Source organism: Leptopilina heterotoma, unplaced genomic scaffold, assembly GCF_015476425.1.
Source record: "Leptopilina heterotoma isolate Lh14 unplaced genomic scaffold, ASM1547642v1 Lhet_190, whole genome shotgun sequence".
NCBI classification, from domain to species: domain Eukaryota; kingdom Metazoa; phylum Arthropoda; class Insecta; order Hymenoptera; family Figitidae; genus Leptopilina; species Leptopilina heterotoma.
In genome coordinates this window covers 910,118-929,145 of record NW_025110909.1, presented here as the reverse complement: position 1 = coordinate 929,145, position 19,028 = coordinate 910,118, and the positions used below count along the sequence as shown (strand labels likewise).

Genomic DNA, 19,028 nt, shown 5'->3' with positions numbered 1-19,028 from the left:
AGATTTCAAAATTATGATACATTTGTTTGTGGGCACTTGTGTCTTAAATTTTTATGTAATCAACTAAATATTAAGAGTAGCTTTAACCTATATAAAAGTGTGTAACTATTGTAAGCTTTCAGTATAAAATCTGATAGCAAGATGAGTGATTCATTTACTTTAACGTTAACGGAAAATTCTTCAGTTCTTGCAGCTGAATATTTCCCTCCAATAGAACTAAATTCAAATAAAAGTTATGTACTTGGTCTTGTTGAATTGTTGACTTTTAATTCAATTCCTAATATCGATAAAGGAAATAATAAGTTTTACATTGGAAATCAAATAATTCATATTGCAACTGGAAGTTATGAAATTAAAGACATTGAATCTTATATACAAAATTCTGTAGAAATCAGAACTGTTATTAGTATAAAACCGAATAATAATACATTGCGCAGTGTAGTTAAATCAAATTTGCCAATTGATTTTAAACCTATTGACTCGATTGGTAAATTGTTGGGATTTACATCGCAGCATCTAGCACCTCATAGAGCACATACTTCTGATTTACCTGTAGCTATTCTAAAGGTCAATTCAGTTAGAATTGAGTGCAATATAACATCTGGAGCATACATAAATAATCAAAAAGTCCACACTATCCATGAATTTTTTCCAAGCGTCCCACCAGGATATAAGATTGTGGAAGTGCCTGCACACGTCATTTATCTTCCGATTTCCACCAAGACAATACATAATATACAGCTGGGAATTGTCGACCAGGATGGTGATTTAATAAATTTCAGAGGAGAAACTATAACTATTCGATTGCATATAAAGTCTTTGTAATGGGAATTGTTTATAATCAAAGAGCTGTTGTTGGTGGAAACTATAAAAGTCAGCCAACATGCAAGAGTCAAATCAGTCTAAAGTCATCTTACAAGGTGTTAACACCACAGAATCGTCTCTTTCTTCAAGAACTAGGCCTGAAAGTTCAAGGAAAGAAAAAACGAAAACAAGACAATTAATCTACATATTTTGTGGGTGCTGTTGAAACAAAAATGGACGAACTTCTCAATATTCCAGCAGCAGTGAATTTTGATGAGTCTATAGCTCATTATGAAATTCATGCTCATAAACCGTATGCTTCTTCATCTTTTAACAATAGTGATGAAATTCGAATCGCAGTACAACATCAAGACTTGTGCATTTTACCTAGTAAAAGTTCATTACATATTTTTGGCAGATTAGCTAAAAATGATGAAAATACTCTTACGGAAAACGTGCATTTAAGTAATAATGCTGTATGTTTTTTGTTTGATGAAATTCGCTATGAACTAAATGGAATTGAAATAGATCGATGCAAAAACGTTGGACATACTACAATTATGAAAAAGTATGTCTCGCAAACTCCTACACAGTTAAATTTTATTGAAAATGCTGGGTATTCAAGAATGGCAGCTGATGCAAGACTTGTATTGGAAAATGGCTATTTTGATGTCACAATACCACTCAGCATGATTTTTGGTTTTGCCGAAGATTATAAAAAAATCGTTATGAACGCTAAACATGAACTTATTTTAACCAGAGCACGTTCTGACGTGAATGCCGTAATTCAAACAGGACAAGGAGGTGATGAAGAATTTAAAATTTTCATCAATAAACTTGAATGGATGGTTCCATACGTTCTACCTGCAGATAATAATAAAATAGAACTATTAAAATTTATTGAAAAGGATCCATTAATTTCAATAAGTTTTAGATCTTGGGAAATATCCTCTATATGAATATCCTCTAATTCCTACGAATTCAAAAGTTTTGTGGCAAATTAAAACATCAACGCAATTAGAGAAACCACGCTATGTTATTGTTGGATTTCAAACAGCGAGAAAAGATAAACGTAAAAACTATGCTTGTCATTTTGATCATTGTAATATAACAAACGTTAAACTCTTTTTAAATTCACAATATTATCCATATGGAAATTTAAATCTAAATTTTGATCAAAATCAGTACTCTCTACTTTATGAAATGTACGCTAATTTTCAATCATCCTATTATGGTAAAGATTCAAAACCTATTTTAACAAAGGATATTTTTAAAAGTCTGTTTCCTCTAATTGTTATTGATTGTTCTAAGCAAAATGAGTTTCTAAAACAAGCATCAGTTGATGTACGTTTAGAATTTGAAGCAGGAATCAACATGCCGGCTGAAACCACTGCCTACTGCTTAATCATACATGACCGCGTCATACAATATAAACCAATCAGCGGCGTTGTCAAGAAACTGCTGTAGTGGGGATAATGTAAGGGGGTGATTGGGTATAAAAACAGCTGCTTTCAGTCAGAATTTCAGTTTTATTTCATAATGGAGTTCATTGTAGATGTACAAGGTTTTAAAAAACCCAATAACGAATTTGTTTTCAAAGAGTTGGCGATACTTCCTCTACAGTTAGATGCTCAACCACTCGTCTTCCTGTTTGAACCTCCTTGTGCTTGAAATATATTGCCTGGACGCTACAAAAGTGAAAATCGTTGGTTAACGCATAATTACCATGGAATTGATTGGCCAGCTGGAGATGTTCCATATGATGAACTTCCTTCACTTCTACAAGGAATACTACGTGGTGCTAGTGCTATCTATGTTAAAGGTTTAGAAAAAAAGACTTGGTTGGAGAAATATTTGTTGAATGTAGAAAATTTAGAAGATTTTAACTGTCCATCTTTGAAAAAACTTGACACTAAATTGTCAACCATTTGTAAACATCATACAATTCACTGTGAAAATTGTGCTGCGAAAAATGTAAAAATTCTTCAAGAATGGTTCCTAGAGCCTTCAAACCGCTATATAAGTGCTGCTGTCAAAGGAATTGATGAAGTTAATTCTACATTTACTACTTTACAATCATTCTATGAAAATTGTGAAACTTTTTTGTAAAACAAGAATTGAATATTTTAAAAATAAACATGAACAATTTAAAATAATAATACAACTGTCTCTCTCTCATTATTTTAAAAACCTTTTCCTTTAGTTTTTTTTTAAATTTTTACTATTTCTGAAAATAAAACTTAAAACTAATTCCTGAAAATTAACATGAATAGGGAAGAAAATAATATTAAAACCAATTTATAGATAAATATATATTTTTATTATTAATGTGAAAATTTTATATTTTATAAACATCAATATTTTAAAAAAATCCACCATAATTTTAATGAAATTTAAATTCCAAAGCGTTGTACGTTCCAATCAAGTACTTCATGTACAACTTGTTTGAACAGGCAGCTTCTTGCATCATCTCCAGGGTATTTGGCTCTTCATCAAACAGTTTCACGAATCTTGCAGGTAAAAAAGTGATAAACTCGTTATCCACTTCTGTCATAATCCTGGATCCAAATCGTGTCTGCACTTTTGTAAGTTTGTTGATCATGTAGCGACCCTTTGGAACCAATTCGGAAAGAGGCTTTGTTGGAAGGGTAGCTTCCATGCGTCCAACAGCATTAACTTTTTCTAAATCCATTTTTTTTTCTTGTGGTTTACGTAGACAAATCTAAAACAGAAAATACAGAGAAAATACACATTAAAAAAGATTATTTATAATATAATTTAATTCTACAATAATATCTGGAAAAACACCTGAAAAAAAATCTTTGAAATTAAAAAAAAAATGAAAATAAAGTCTGTAAGGGAACCTGTAAAAAATCTAAAAATAAAAAAAAACATGAAAATAAAGTCTGTAAGGGAACCTGTAAAAAACCTGAAAATAAAGTCTGTAAGGGAACCTGTAAAAAATCTGAAAATAAAAAAAAACATGAAAATAAAGTCTTTAAGGGAACCTGTAAAAATAAGAAAAAAAAATGAAAATAAAATCTGTAAGGGAACCTGTAAGGAAACCTGTAAAAATAAAATCTATAAGGGAACCTGTAAAAAAATAAGAAAAAAAATGAAAATAAAATCTGTAATGTAATCTGTAATGTAATCTGAAAATACTTGAAAAAATAAGAAAGAATGAAAGAAAGTTTGAAAAATAACCTACAAACTGAAAACCTGAAAATGCTTGAAAAAAAATAAGAAAGAAAAAAGGAAGTTTGAAAAATAACCTACGAACTGAAATCCTGAAAATAATTTTAAAAAATAAGAAAGAAAGAAAAACAGAAAGTTTGAAAAAAAACCTTCAAACTGAAACCTGAAAATGCTTGAAAAAAATAAGAAAGAAAAAACAGAAAGTTTGAAAAATAACCTACAAACTGAAATCCTGAAATACTTGGAAAAAATAAGAATCAAAAACGGAAAGTTTGAAAAATAACCTACAAACTGAAATCCTGAAAATAATTTTAAAAATTAAGAATCAAAAACAGAAAGTTTGAAAAAAAACCTTCAAACTGAAGACCTGAAAATGCTTGGAAAAAAAATAAGAAAGAAAAAAAAGAAAGTTTGAAAAATAACCTACAAACTGAAATCCTGAAAATACTTGAAAAAATAAGAAAGAATGAAAGAAAGTTTGAAAAATAACCTACAAACAGAAATCCTGAAAATAATTTTAAAAAATAAGAAAGAAAAACAGAAAGTTGGAAAAATAACCTACAAACAGAAATCCTGAAAATAATTTTAAAAAATAAGAAAGAAAAACAGAAAGTTTGAAAAAAAAAATACAGAAAGTCCTATAGAAAAGCAAAAAAAAATACTCCTGAAAGTTAAAAAAAAATACAGAATGTCCTATATAAAAGCAAAAAAAAAATACTCCTGAAAGTTAAAAAAAATACAGAAAGTCCTATAGAAAAGCAAAAAAAATACTCCTGAAAATTAAAAAATTACAGAAAGTCCTGAAAAAGGGCTGAAAATACTCCTGAAAGTTAAAAATAAAAAAAAATACTCCTGAAAATTAAAAAATTACAGAAAGTCCTGAAAAAGGGCTGAAAATACTCCTGAAAGTTAAAAATAAAAAAAATCCTGAAAAAGAGCTGAAAGTACACTTAGTATAAATGTTTCAAAATTGATTAAATAAATTATTTACTTCATACAAAAGACATATATATATATATCAATGTATTTAAACCAGGTTTTTAGGTCCAATGATTTTCCAGTTCACAATTTTTTCTTAGTGTATTTTTCTTATCTGTTTTCACTGTGTGATATGTCCGGGAAAAAATCGTCATCATCTGAATCATCTGAATCATCTGAATCAATTTTAGATGATGTGGATGATTCACGGGACCACGATGGTGATACATTCATTAGATTATTATCATCCGTAACATCAGGAATCATGGCCATTAATTCTTGAACCTGAAAAGAAATTAAGCCCATATTAATAAAATTAATATTAATCCTTAATATGAAACGAGTAGATATGCAAATTAGGTAAAGAGAGACAGTCTAATGTTGCTTATCCTCGAAAGAGAAAGAAAGCAATAGCGTTAGTTTTTCTGCGTTATAAACAGAGACCGATTTATGTTATTTCTATTTGGAAAGAGGAAGAAAGCAATAGCGTTAGATTTTCTGCGTTATAAACAGGGACCGATTTATGTTATTTATTTAGAAAGAAGGAGACAGAAAGATATTTGAAATATATATATATATATATATATATAAAATTTAAAGAGAAACGAAAGGTCTGCTCGAGTACCTGGCCTATTGTTTGAAGGGTTTCTTTCAACCAGTAGGCAGTCTATTGAGTGACCAGTGAGCAGAGAGAGAGAGAGAGAGAGAGAGAGAGAGAGAGAGAGAGAGAGAGAGAGAGAGAGAGAGAGAGTTGCATTGGTAGTCTATTTTATACTTGAGTATATATACACTGTAAAAACTTTAGGGAGTTAACGGACTCGGGAGTTTAGAGTGAAATTTTTCGAGTTAAAAATCAACTCCAAAATAGAGTTAATTTCTAACTCTCTTCATTCAACACCCGCGCGAGTTATTTTCTCATTGGGGAGTTAGCATTTGGGTGTGAAGTTTTAACTCTCTTTATTTAACTCCCCTGGCATTAAATCCCCAATGGGTGCGACTTTTATAGAATCCCCTGGGGAGTTAAAATTTAACTCTCTTTTTTTACAGTGTAGTTATAGTTTATTAACAGATTTTTGCAGTATATAATACAGAAAAATAAAAGTGCAATGTGAAGAACACTTTTTTTCTCTTTTGAAAATAAAAAAAGACGAAAAAAATTTTTGTGATTAAAAATAAGAATAAGGAGGTAAGTTTTTAAAAATTGTGTAAAATACTACTTTTTAATGATATAAAATAATTTTTCTTTTTTGTAATTAAGAAATGCAAGTAATAAATTAACAACTTTCCCGTCTAAGTCACTAACATTATCTACTTTTTCATCAATTAAACTTGTAAAGAAATTTAAATAACTTTCTAGAATCATTTTAAAAATGCTTGATCTCGTACTTAAAAAAAAGAATATTTAGGTATAAAATTAAACTTTGAAAGTTAATAAACAGGTGCAATAATAATCTCTCTAAATCTGAATAAGTGAAATTTTCACTTTTTTCATGTGTGAACCTTTTTTTCACTTATTAATAAGTAGAATCTACTTATACATAAGTGAAATATTCACTTTTATATGTGTGAACTTGTCTTCACTTATCAATAAGTGAAATCCACTTATCTATAAGTGAAATATTTAGTTAAAAAGAAATCCACCTGCGCTAATAACGTGACTTATTATTTCAATTATTTATACTTTTAAATATTTAGGAACAATGTTTTTATAATTTCAGTTAATACATTAAAAACTTTTTATTTTATTTAATTATATAAATTGGCTTTAAAATGTTAATAAAATTTTTAGAAAATATTCAATTAAATATTATATATAATAAAATATAATATAATATAAAAATAATAAATTTATAAATAATATATAATATAATATAATATAATATAATATAATATAATATAATATAATATAATATAATATAATATAATATAATATAATATAATATAATATAATATAATATAATAACCAACTTTTTATTTACTTATTATTATATATATAATAAGAGAAATCTTGAACAAAACGTTAAAGTACAAGACAATAAGCTAACTCTTTATAAGTAGCACCCAATAATTTTCTATGAATATAAGGCGACATATTAAGTGGCATTGTGGTAGTTCTCGTTAGATCATCAAAGTTAAGCGACGTTACGTGCGGTTAATATTAGGATGGGTGACCGTTTGGGGATTCAGCTTAAAAAAGTTGAAAAATTGATATGTTTATAACTTTCAGATTAATAATGAGAAGAGAAAAGAGTGTAAAACAAGTTGTGATAGTAAATAAATATTTTTTTTTAAACATTGATCCTGATTATTTATTTTCATTTAAATAAAAAATATATTTTAACTTATTCAATAAGTTAATATAATTCACTTCTTAATATGTGAGTATTCACTTATTTCATATTTGAATATTCACTTATTAATAAGTGAGTATGTACTTATTGAATAACTGAATATAATTCACTTATTTCATGTGTGAATATTCACTTATTCTACGTGGAAGAGTTTTGAAACATGTAATAAGTGAATATTCACTTAAAATAAGTGAAATTTCACTTATTCAGATTTAAAGAGATTGGATTACAGTTTCAGCATCTGTAACTTTTAGAATTAAATTTTAATATTACGAACACAATTAGTTTTGTAATATATATTAATATTATTTCAATATTAAATATAAGAAAAACTCTAATAAAAATATAATATGCACAGCGGTCAAAATTTGGAGACCATACGCATTTTCAGGTGAATGAAAAACATTTTAAAACGTATCATGTATAAAAACTTAATTTTTTTTTCTTTTTATGTTTTAAAAGATGATAAAATTTTGAATAGAACAAGATCTTTCAGAAGTCATTTGGCCAATATTTTATTTAGACATTTTTAAAAAATCGTAATTTTCAATGTTTTACAAAAATTTTAATAACTTCTAAAATAACACAGCCACACAAAAAAAATAAAAAGTTCTGATCTGGGGGTCTCACTATGTAGACTTTATGTTTTTTGGGTCGCTGAATCCGAAACCGAGGTCCATCTAACCCCATCAGATCAGGATTTTGACATAACCTCAAAAAACCAATATGGCGGACATGTTTTTGAAAAGTTTATCGGATTCGCTTGAAATTCGTTACTCGGGAGTTTTTGGGGTCGCTGATCACGAATTTGAGGTCTGATTTCAAAAATTCAAAATGGCGGATCCAATATGGCGGACACGTTTTTAAAAAATTCATCGGATTAGCTTAAAACTCGTTACTCGGGGATTTTTGGTGTCGCTGATTACGAATTTAAAGTCAGATTTCAAAAATTCAAAATGACGGATCCAATATGGCGGACATGTTTTTGAAAAATTCATTGGATTCGCTTGAAACTCGTTACTCAGGGTTTTTTTGGGTCGCTGATTACGAATTTGAAGTCAATATCAAAAATTCAAAATGGTGCATTCAATAAATATGTTCTTTAAAGGGATTAAGAACTTGAGTTATTCAATTCACAAGGAATTACTCTATATCTTACGTGTGCCTGCATCCAGGGCACCTCCACGAGGTGACGGTGGGCAACGGAGTTTTCCGCTATCCGGCTAAGTCCCTGGGTAATGGCTTTGATGCCGTCATGACAGACACACGTAGAAAACGTGCTACGATGCAGGGACTCGGAACCCCAGTATCAGCGGTTGAGGGTTAGAAAGCAGGCTCTCAGGCGTCATCATCCAACAACTTAGCCGGATAGCGGACAAACTCCGTTGCCCATCGTTGGTGCCCTGGATGCAGGCACACGTAAGATACAGAGTAATTCCGGGTGAATTGGATCACTCAAGTTCTTAATTCCTTAAAAAAACATATTTATTAGATGCACCATTTTGAATTTTTGAAATTGACTTCAAATTCGTAATCAGCGACCCAAAAAACCCCCGAGTAACGAGTTTCAAGCGAATCCGATGAATTTTTTTAAAACGTGTCTGCCATATTGGATCCGCCATTTTGAATTTTTGAAATCAGACTTCAAATTCGTAATCAGCGACCCCAAAAACCCCCAAGTAACGAGTTTTAAGCTAATCCGATAAATTTTTCAAAAACATGTCCGCCATATTGGTTTTTTGAGGTTATGTCAAAATCCTGATCTGATGGGCTTAAATAGACCTCGGATTCAGATTCAGCGACCCAAAAAACAGAAAGTCTACATAGTGAGATCCCCAGATCAGAACTTTTTATTTTTTTTGTGTGGCTGTGTAATGAACGCTTTTCAATGATTTTAGGCTTATTTTAAAGGTGATTTTCTCCAGAATGAGAATTATTTATAGTAGGCATTAACGTGTAATTTTTTTCTTAGAAAATGCAAGTCGTCAAACTTAGATTAAAAAAATTGAAAAACTTTTAAACAATCTTATTAACAGAAAAATAATTTTTAAAATATAAACAGGTTTTTATTAAATTAAGGTTTAACCTAGGTGCGATTTTTTGGTCGGCCTATAGTTGGGCCAACTTTTACAAAGTCGCTCCAACTTCTCGTGCCAGAGGTTGGGCCAACCATACAGATGATAACGGTTCGCCGTCTAATGGCGACGATGGTTGGCCCGACAACTCATAAGGAAGTTAGCCCAACTTAAAATGCATATTATGCATATAATGCGGCAGCTGTGCTGCCGAAACGTAAAAAGAATTGAATTTCTTTTATTTTTATTTTCCTTGACTCGGAGTGATCGTTAAATTTCACTATTTATTAAAATACGACTGAGTGATAGAATCATCTCTACTCTTAAAATGCATATGTTGTGCCAACCATACATTTCAATGGTTGGTCCAAAGACTGACGCCAATGTTGGTACAACTTTAGATGCGTAAGTTGGGCCAACCACAATTTTCAAAGTTTGACCAACTTCAACTGCCAAAGGTAAAAAATTATTAAAAAACTAAATTATTTAAACAATTAACACGTTATTATTAGCGGGAACATCAGATATAACCTTTACCTATTATTATTAAACACAATCTCATACATACATTTTCGAAAATATCTAACGCTCGCTGGGATCGAACCCCTAACCTAACGCACCGAAGACTTATACACTGACCACTACGCTACGCTCACATGGGAGTGCATAACGTAAAATGTATATTAAAGCTGCAACAGTCGGGCCAACCGTGGCCCAGAGTTTGGCCGACCCAGAAAGTATAAGTCAATTAAACTGCATTTGACAAAGTTTTGCCAACCGTGGCAAAGAGTCCGGCCGTCCAAAATAATGTAAGTCAATTAAACTGCAATTCACAGAGTTCTGACAACCGTCGGGCCAACCGTGGCCCAGAGTTCGGACAACCAAGAAAGTTTAAGTCATTTAAACTGCATTTGACAAAGTTTTGCCAACCGTTGGGCCAACCGTGGCCCAGAGTTCGGCCGACCAAAATAATGTAAGTCAATTAAACTGCGTTTCAAAAAGTTTTGCCAACCGTCGGGGCAACCGTGGCCCAGATTTAGGCCGACCAAGAAAGTTTAAGTCAATAAAACTGCGTTTCTAGAGTTTTGCCAACCGTTGGACCAACCGTGGCCCAAAGTTCGGCCGACCAAAAAACTACAAGTAAATTATACTGCTTTTCTTGAGTTTTGCCAACCGTCGGGCCAACCGTGGCCCAGAGTTCGGCCAATCGAAACTGAAAGTCTTTTAAACTACGTTTGGATGAGTTGTGCCAACCTTTGTCGCCAAAGTTGGCCCGACGGTTGGTTAAACTCTGCATGTAATAGTTGGCTTGTAAAGTCGGGCCAACTGTAGGCACTAGTATTAATAATAATCGTATAATTTTGTAGAATTATTGATGAAATACAAATCACCTCTTCATCACTGATGTTAATCATTAAGAAATCATCGTCATTATCTTCTTCATCAATGTTATCACTTAAATTAGTATCATCATCAGTTGTGATATCGCTGCTACTAATAACATGATGCTTCACTATCGTATGTGTCATCAATTGTTGATTCATCAAATATCACCACTTGAAGAAATTCTGTAGGAATTTCTTCTTCCACACTTTCATTTATTTGATTATCCATTTTCTCTTGATATTCTAAAAACAGTTGTTTAAATTAATATTGCAAAATAAATATGTTATTAATAAACACAAACACACATTAAATCATCATTGTGCTCAGAACTTACCCTCGAAAGATGTCAAAGCTTAATGGTTCTATCACCACATATTCCATACATTCTAGGTTCTACTTAGGGTGCGATCCCATGTAAGCAGAATACGTCGACCGAAAGCAAAAAATCATGAATGGAAAAGAGATAGGTAGATATTGTTGTTCTTTTCACTCTCATAATTTTCTGCTTTCGGTCGACGTATTCTGCTCACATGGGATCGCACCCTTACTCCCCACTCACCAATGAAACCCCCACTCACACGTCTCTTTCTTTCTCTCTCTCTCTATGCGCGCGCATTTCTATTTCACATATTTTATACACAACTGTAAATTTAAAATTAAATAAATAAAATCCCCCAAAAAAAATGTGGAAAGTGTAGTAAATATGAATGTAAGCAAATATTATTATTATTATGTAAAAAACATATTGCAAAGAAACTACTGAAAAACTTCATAAAAAAAGAAAAATGAAAATTAATTGGAAACGAAGTAAAAATAAACTTAGTATGAGTAAAAACCAAAAGTGACAAGAAAAAAATTGTAAATTAAACAATAAACATTATTATTAGACAAATAAAGAAGAAAAAATTCTTAATAATCCGTAGTATGAAAAAATAAAAAAGTTTCAGTACACAAACATCGTACAAATAAAAATAAAACGTTTCAATGAAAAATAAAAATGTAGTACTAATATAAAGAAATACAAACACATTTGCAATGAGAAAAAAAAAAACGAATGTGAAAAATGCTTCTTAAAAACAAAATTATTGAGAAGACTTGAAACTAAAAAAATAAAAGTACTCGAAAAACAAAAAAGAAAAGAAAAACTGAAAATAATACCTGCATTTGCAAAGGTAGTACAAATAAGAAAAATTACAAATTAAAAAAATAAACATTATTATTAGACAAATAAAGAAGAAAAAATTCTTTATAATCCGTAGTATGAAAAATAAAAAAGTTTCAGTACAAAAAACATCGTACAAATAAAAATAAAACGTTTCAATGAAAAATAAAAATGTAGTACTAATATAAAGAAATACAAACACAGTTGCAATGAGAAAAAAAACGTAGTACTAATATAAAGAAATACAAACACAGTTGCAATGAGAAAAAAAAACATCGTACAAATAAAAATAAATACAAACACAGTTGCAATGAGAAAAAAAAACATCGTACAAATAAAAATAAAATTTTTCAATGAAAAATAAAAATGTAGTACTAATATAAAGAAATACAAACACAGTTGCAATGAGAAAAAAAAACGTAGTACGATCAAAATAAACGAAAAGTTTCAGTTAGAAAAAAAAACGTAGTACTAATATAACCCTTTCGTGCCCCTGGGGAATCTAGCGGTTGGATTTGCTTCCAAATTGGTACTCGGGGGTTTTCGGGGTCGCTGATTACGAATCCGATGAGAGTTTTAAAAAATTAAAAATGGCGGATCCAATATGGCGGACAAGATTTTTAAAAAATGCTTGAATTTGCTACAATATTGCTACTCGGTGGTTTTTGGGGTCGCTGATTACGAATCCGATGTCAGTTTTTCAAAATTCAAATAGTGGATCTAATATGGCGGACAAGATTTTAAAAAATTACTTGAATTTGCGTCAATGTTGTTACTTGGCAGTTTTCGGGGTCGCTGATTGTGAATCAGAAGTCAAAATTAAAAAATTTTCAAAAATCAAAATGGCGGATCCAGTATGGCGGACAAAATTTCAAAAAATTGCCTGAATTTGCTTCAATATTGTTAATTGGGGGTTTTCGGGGTCGCTGATTACGAATCCGATGTCAGTTTTTCAAAATTCAAAATGGCGGATCCAATATGGCGGACAAGATTTTAAAAAATTGCTTGAATTTGATTCAATATTGTTACTTGGGCGTTTTCGGGTCCGCTGATTACGAATCCGATGTTAGTTTTTCAAAATCCAAAATGGCGGATCCAATATGGCAGACGAGATTTTCAAAACTTTGTTTGAATTTGCTTTAAAACCGGTACTTGGGGGTTTTAAGGGTCACTGATTACGAATCTAATTTCAGTTTTTTAAAATCAAAATGTCGGATCAAATATAAAAGTTTTTGAGGTCGTTAAGTACGGAGAGAATTTTCGATTCAAATTTTATTAATATTTCAGATCCTAATTTTTATATAAAAAATAAATTATACAAAAAATTTAGAATAAAAATATGATCTGAAATTAGTTACAAAATTATACAAATGAATTTCAATACACCAGAATAGTGTACAATGGTACAAATAAAGAGTTTTATTAAAAATTATGAAAATTAATCTTTTCACTTGGCAATTTTTGTGGATTTAAAAACATATTTTTTACAAAATTGAGCATGGATTATTTTGTTTTTACTATTTTATCAATAAAACTTAAACTGACATCAGATTCGTAATCAGCGACTCTAAAAACCCGCGAGTAGCAGTCTTGAAGCAAATAGAAGCAATTTTTAGAATCTTGTCCGTCATATTGGATCCGACATTTTCAATTTAAAATTTTTTTTAAATCTAACGTCTGATTCGTAATCAGCGACCCTTAAAACCCCCAAGTAACGATATTGACGCAAATTCAAGCAATTTTTTAAAATCTCATCCGCCATATTCGATCCGCCATTTTGAATTTTGTAAAACTGACATCGGATTCGTAATCAGCGACCCCGAAAACCCCCGAGTAACAATATTGAAGCAAATTTACGGAATTTTTTAAAATCTTTTCCGCCATATTGGATCCGCCATTTTTAATTTTTAAAATTTTTTAAATCTGACTTCCGATTTGCAATCAGCGACCCCGAAAACCACCCAAGTAACAATATGGACCCAAATTCAAGCAATTTTTTAAAATCTTGTCTGCCATATTGGATTCGCCATTTTAAATTTTGAAAAACTGACATCGGATTCGTAATCAGTGACCCCGAAAATCCCCGAGTAACAAATTGGAAGCAATTTTGATAAAATTTAAAAATATTTGAAATTTGTTTAAAAATTTGTCAGCCATATTAGATCCACCATTTTGAAATTTTTAAATCTGACTTAAGATTCGTAATCAACGACCCCAAAAACATAAAAAACAAAGTGTTGTTAAAAATTATTCACTAAATGTTAATGAAATGTATAGTTTGTTACATCACTGTTTTTTAAACAGTCAATGTTTATTCTATTGTTTAAAATAAATATTACAACTTTTTGTAATTTACTATTTTTTTAATTGTAGCCACATCCATTCGGAATAGAAAGCAATTTAGTGCAAATTAATTGGTTATTTTTTAAAAGAATTACATAAAATTTTCTAAGTGGTACATATATGTACCGGAGGCACGAAAGGGATAAAGAAATACAAACACAGTTGCAATGAGAAAAAAAAACGTAGTACTAATATAAACGAAAAGTTTCAGTTAGAAAAAAACGTAGTACGATCAAAATAAACGAAAAGTTTCAGTTAGAAGAAAACGTAGTACGATCAAAATAAACGAAAAGTTTCAGTTAGAAAAAAACGTAGTACGATCAAAATAAACGAAAAGTTTCAGTTAGAAAAAAAAAACGTAGACCGAACAAAATAAAAAATTAAACAAAGACCAAGCAAAACTGACAAGTGTTTGACAATCAAAATAAAAATTAAACAAAGACCAAGCAAAACTGACAAATGTTTGTTTTAAACAAAGACCAAGCAAAACTGATAAATGTTTGTTTTAAAATACTACACCAAACTTTGATGGAGGTTATCAATCATTTCCTCTTCTAAAATTTCATTTAAAATTTGCAGGTATGATTTTTGTTCTGTTTTTATAAACATTGGTTCGTAGACTATCTCTTGCTGGCCGATTTCTCCATTTTTAATTAGATTTTCATAATTTACACTTTCATTTAAAATTTGGTCTAGTATTGCAGAATCAACACTTTCATCGACAATTTCGTTGAATATTGCAGAATCAACACTTTCATCGACAATTTCGTTGAATATTGCAGAATCAACACTTTCATCGACAATTTCGTTGAATATTGGAGAATTAACACTTTTGTTCACAATTTCGTTGAATATTGCAGTCTCATAGCTCTACTACTCACACGCACTGAATTTATTATTGACACCTTTAATTAACTTTAAGTTTTAACTTTTGTTAGTTTTAATTATAATTCGAATCCAAAATTAGTATTTAAAATTTTAAGAGAACGAAAAAATAATTAAATTGGGTCGGGCTTCCTAGTGTGAAGCTTTTGCCTTTTTATTTATTTTCGTCTGTCCTAAAATCTTAGACACTATCTTGTAGTGGTCTTTTTAGACAAGGGGCCGATTAACAGACGGGCGAGTCCCGGCAATTCGCAATGCGTTTATGCCTCCGCGAGGAGCTGACTAACAAGGCGAAAATTGTACTGCGAATTTGGAAAATTCTTTCTAAGCCTTTACTCCTCGCTTCTAAATCTGGGGGAAGATTTTGGGGTAGAAGAGGTGGTTTGTGGGAGTAGAAGTTGGATAGGAACTTTAGGCCCATTGGTCGATGCGATTTTTGCTGACTTTGGGATCTTGTGCTAGGCGTAAGACCGGAAATTAGTTTGCAGAAATATTATACTTTTTGAAGAATTATTATTTCCAATAATTCCAATCATGAACTATAGAAAATAAAAAAAAAGAAAAAATTTTTTTATTTATTTATAAAACAAAAATTTTTTTTTGTTTATTGCTATTATTGTTATAAATAATTAATTAAAATTATTTATCAGTAACAACGCAATAGTGTTCATAATAATGTTTCAGTTGTAATTATTTTGGCAATTCCAGAAACATCTTTTAATTTTTAATTCTGCAAATAATTTCTGAAATAAATAATTTTAATTTATTTCGTTGTACTTTAAAAATAATTAATATCCAGCTTGAATCATCGCACGTGCGTTTGTTTGGCAAGCACATAGGGCCCAGGGGAAGAGGGAAAGAGGAAAAGATGCAACGAAGGAGAAGAAGCAACGAGTGAAGGCTTACAATGTGTGAGTGGTATGTACTATGCATAGTACGTCTGTGTGCGTGTCGCTACAGTTAGCATTGTCCTAAAGAGTTCGTATGTATGCATGTGCATTGCCATAGCCATCCTAAGATGTGTAGGTCTAAGCGATATAATTACGAATTATTTTATTTCTTTACCTTTAATTCCATTATTTACTATTTTATTTTATAAAACAATTTAAATATCTTTTTAGTTATTTTGACAACATATCAATTTTACAACAAAATATGCGAATCACAATTATAAAACTATAGCAAAAATTTCTTAGATTATTTCGCTGTCGCGAAATGTGCACACATAACCCATACGTTCGGCATTTAATCATGAAATCGTGTTTAAGTGTTTATAAGATTGTCGTACATTAATTTTGAATTGGGAATATTGCAACCCGGCGGAAACTGTTCAGGCAGATGCCGCAAGCTTCGTTTTATGAGTTGCAACATTCGCAACATTGCCGTTCATTGTTTTTCAAAATATGAATGTTGCCGCAAGGTTTATTATTACTTTTAAGTAGCTGCTATTCCGATTTAAGTACTTTTAACAGGTTTTATTCAATATTTCAAGGAGAAAATGCATGTTGTTTTTCCTTTTTGCATTTTACGTCGGCTGGAATTGATTACTCGCGAGAAATATTTTATAGGATTATTAAAATAATTTTCAATTTTAATAATTTTTCTTTTATTTTATTTTTTTAACTGTGCGGTTATACCGTAACAACCCACCAAGGATTTTCCGTTTTCGTCCCCGAAAACTTATCGCGATGGAAACAAATTTGGGTGCATATGATAGCTTTATGATTTTCAGGAAATGCGTTTTCTTTGTTTCTGCTATTCATTAAAATTTTAGGGCCTCATTATAAAGTTTATTTAAACGCTCTATGAGTTATAACATTTTCTCATAGAACGATCTTACCACAGTGATTTTATGGCATGGTATAGGATTACCGTGATAAGGGCCCGACGTCGTCGAGGTTCGTGTTTAATTTACCTAATTTTGACAAATCTTGTTTATTTATATAGTTATTTATTTAATTTAATTTTTAATATATATTTTATATATTTTCCTTTAATTTTATTACCTGATTAGAATTTTAATCATTAATCGTTAATTGTGTTATTTATTATTGAAACAAAAAAAATAAATTCAAACTTGATATAGAATTCTGTTGTTAAATAAAGAAAATCAAAGAATCCTGGTTGAGTTTATGATTTTTGGTAATAGCAATTTAACGCCGGCTGGAGCTTCTGCATCGGGAGTTGGGTCCGCATCTTCACGGTGGTCTTCGGTGATGATAGATCTTCGGATGTAGCAGGCTCATCTCCTCTCTCGATGGTAGAATATAGCTCTTTCGACTCTAGAGTTATCTCTGAGGTTGTTAGTTCTTCTTCATCGATAGTTTTATTTTTGGGTAGGCTAATTCTTCTTCTTCTTCCTCTTGAAATCTCGATATGGCCCGTTTTTGACCTTCTAGATAAGAGGTCAGCCACTTTAGAGATTATTGTCTTCATGGGCAGTTTACAGAAACAGAATATTGAGAGGATACATAGTAACAGCAGTCCTACGTAAGACGAATAACTAAGGACTGTTTGATTTTTTTATGTATTGCTTGACGGCAAAGTCCTCCAGTTGTTGTTCATAAATTGGATTAACAGGTCCAGTTTTTGGCTGATGTTATTTATTAGGAAACTATGCCTTTCAATTTGGGCATGAAGAGTGTCAAGCTGAGATCTCACAACGTGGGTTTGACGTCCAACCAGATGAGATAAATTGGCCTGTGCGGAGTTTAATTCGTGGATGATGGCGACGTATCTCTCTCCATCTTCGTAGTTTAAAACACCAGAGATAGGACCAGCAATTTTTCCTAAGAATCCAAGTAGGGGCATACTACGTCTCATTCGTAGTTGGGCTGTCATCTTCTTTGGTATTATTTTTCGGCTATTTTCCAGTTCGGTGATTTGGGTTTGGAGCTGCTTCTGCAGTTCGGAAGCCTGTTCCCATTTGCCCATCGAATGTCCTTGGGGATGAGTCAGATCCACAGACTGCTATCAGAACTAGGATAGAGATTAGGCATGTCGGGAGAAAAACGGTTGGTCCTTTCATCTTGTTTTCTTTTCCCCCTAAAATGAATTAGATATTAATATTGAGGTTAAAAAGGTATTAGTTACAGATAGGTAACCAATACCTTATCTTTATGTTTGGCGAACCTATCACCATCTTCGTTTTCCAGAATAACATTATTGTTCTGGGTAATGTCTACAACCTTATACGGACCGCTTGCTCTGATGTCAAACTTGTTTGTTCTTACCTCTTTATAGGTATATACCTGGTCTCCAATCTTAACACTCGAAGGTCGAGCTTTGCGATCATAGAATTCTTTTGAACGACATTTTGCCTTTCTCAGAGTTCCAGCCGCTAGATTTTGAAGCTCAGTCATTCGTGTGACAAGATCTCTCAAGTATGACCCGTAGGTTTCAAGTTCTGGTCCTTGTGGAAAAGAACTTGGAATTCTAGCCATATGTCCAAACACCAACTCGTATGGGGTGAAGTCAGTCGCCTCGTGAATTGACGTGTTATAATTAAACATCGCAAATGGGAGCAGACGATCCCAATCATCAAAATCCTTTGCGTAGTGTTTAATGTAATCCGTCAATTCAATGTGGCTTCTCTCTAAGACTCCATTGGTTTGAGGTCGATAACCAGAAGTTGTAAGTTGTTTGACACCAAATATTCCTTCAAGCTTCCGCATTAAGGAACTCACAAAGCTTCCGCCCCTATCTGTGAGTACACATCTGGGTGCCCCAAATGTAGCAGAAAGGTTTGTCGCCACTGCGTGAGCGATGGTGGTGGTTTTTATGTCTGGGATGGGAACGGCAATGCAGTATTTACTAAAATTATCCTGCATTGTGAGAATGTGCCGATTT

The 19,028-nt window shown here is 31.4% G+C and overlaps 1 protein-coding gene across 1 annotated transcript; it reads left to right on the top strand.

Annotated features, from left to right (window-relative positions):
• Positions 1-1,037: 1,037 nt before the first annotated feature.
• Positions 1,038-2,475, top strand: LOC122500738. Its single transcript, XM_043609811.1, has 2 exons — positions 1,038-1,608; positions 2,360-2,475. Exons 1-2 carry the CDS (start codon positions 1,038-1,040, stop codon positions 2,473-2,475), a joined length of 687 nt encoding a protein of 228 aa, XP_043465746.1.
• The last annotated feature ends 16,553 nt before the right edge of the window (positions 2,476-19,028 follow it).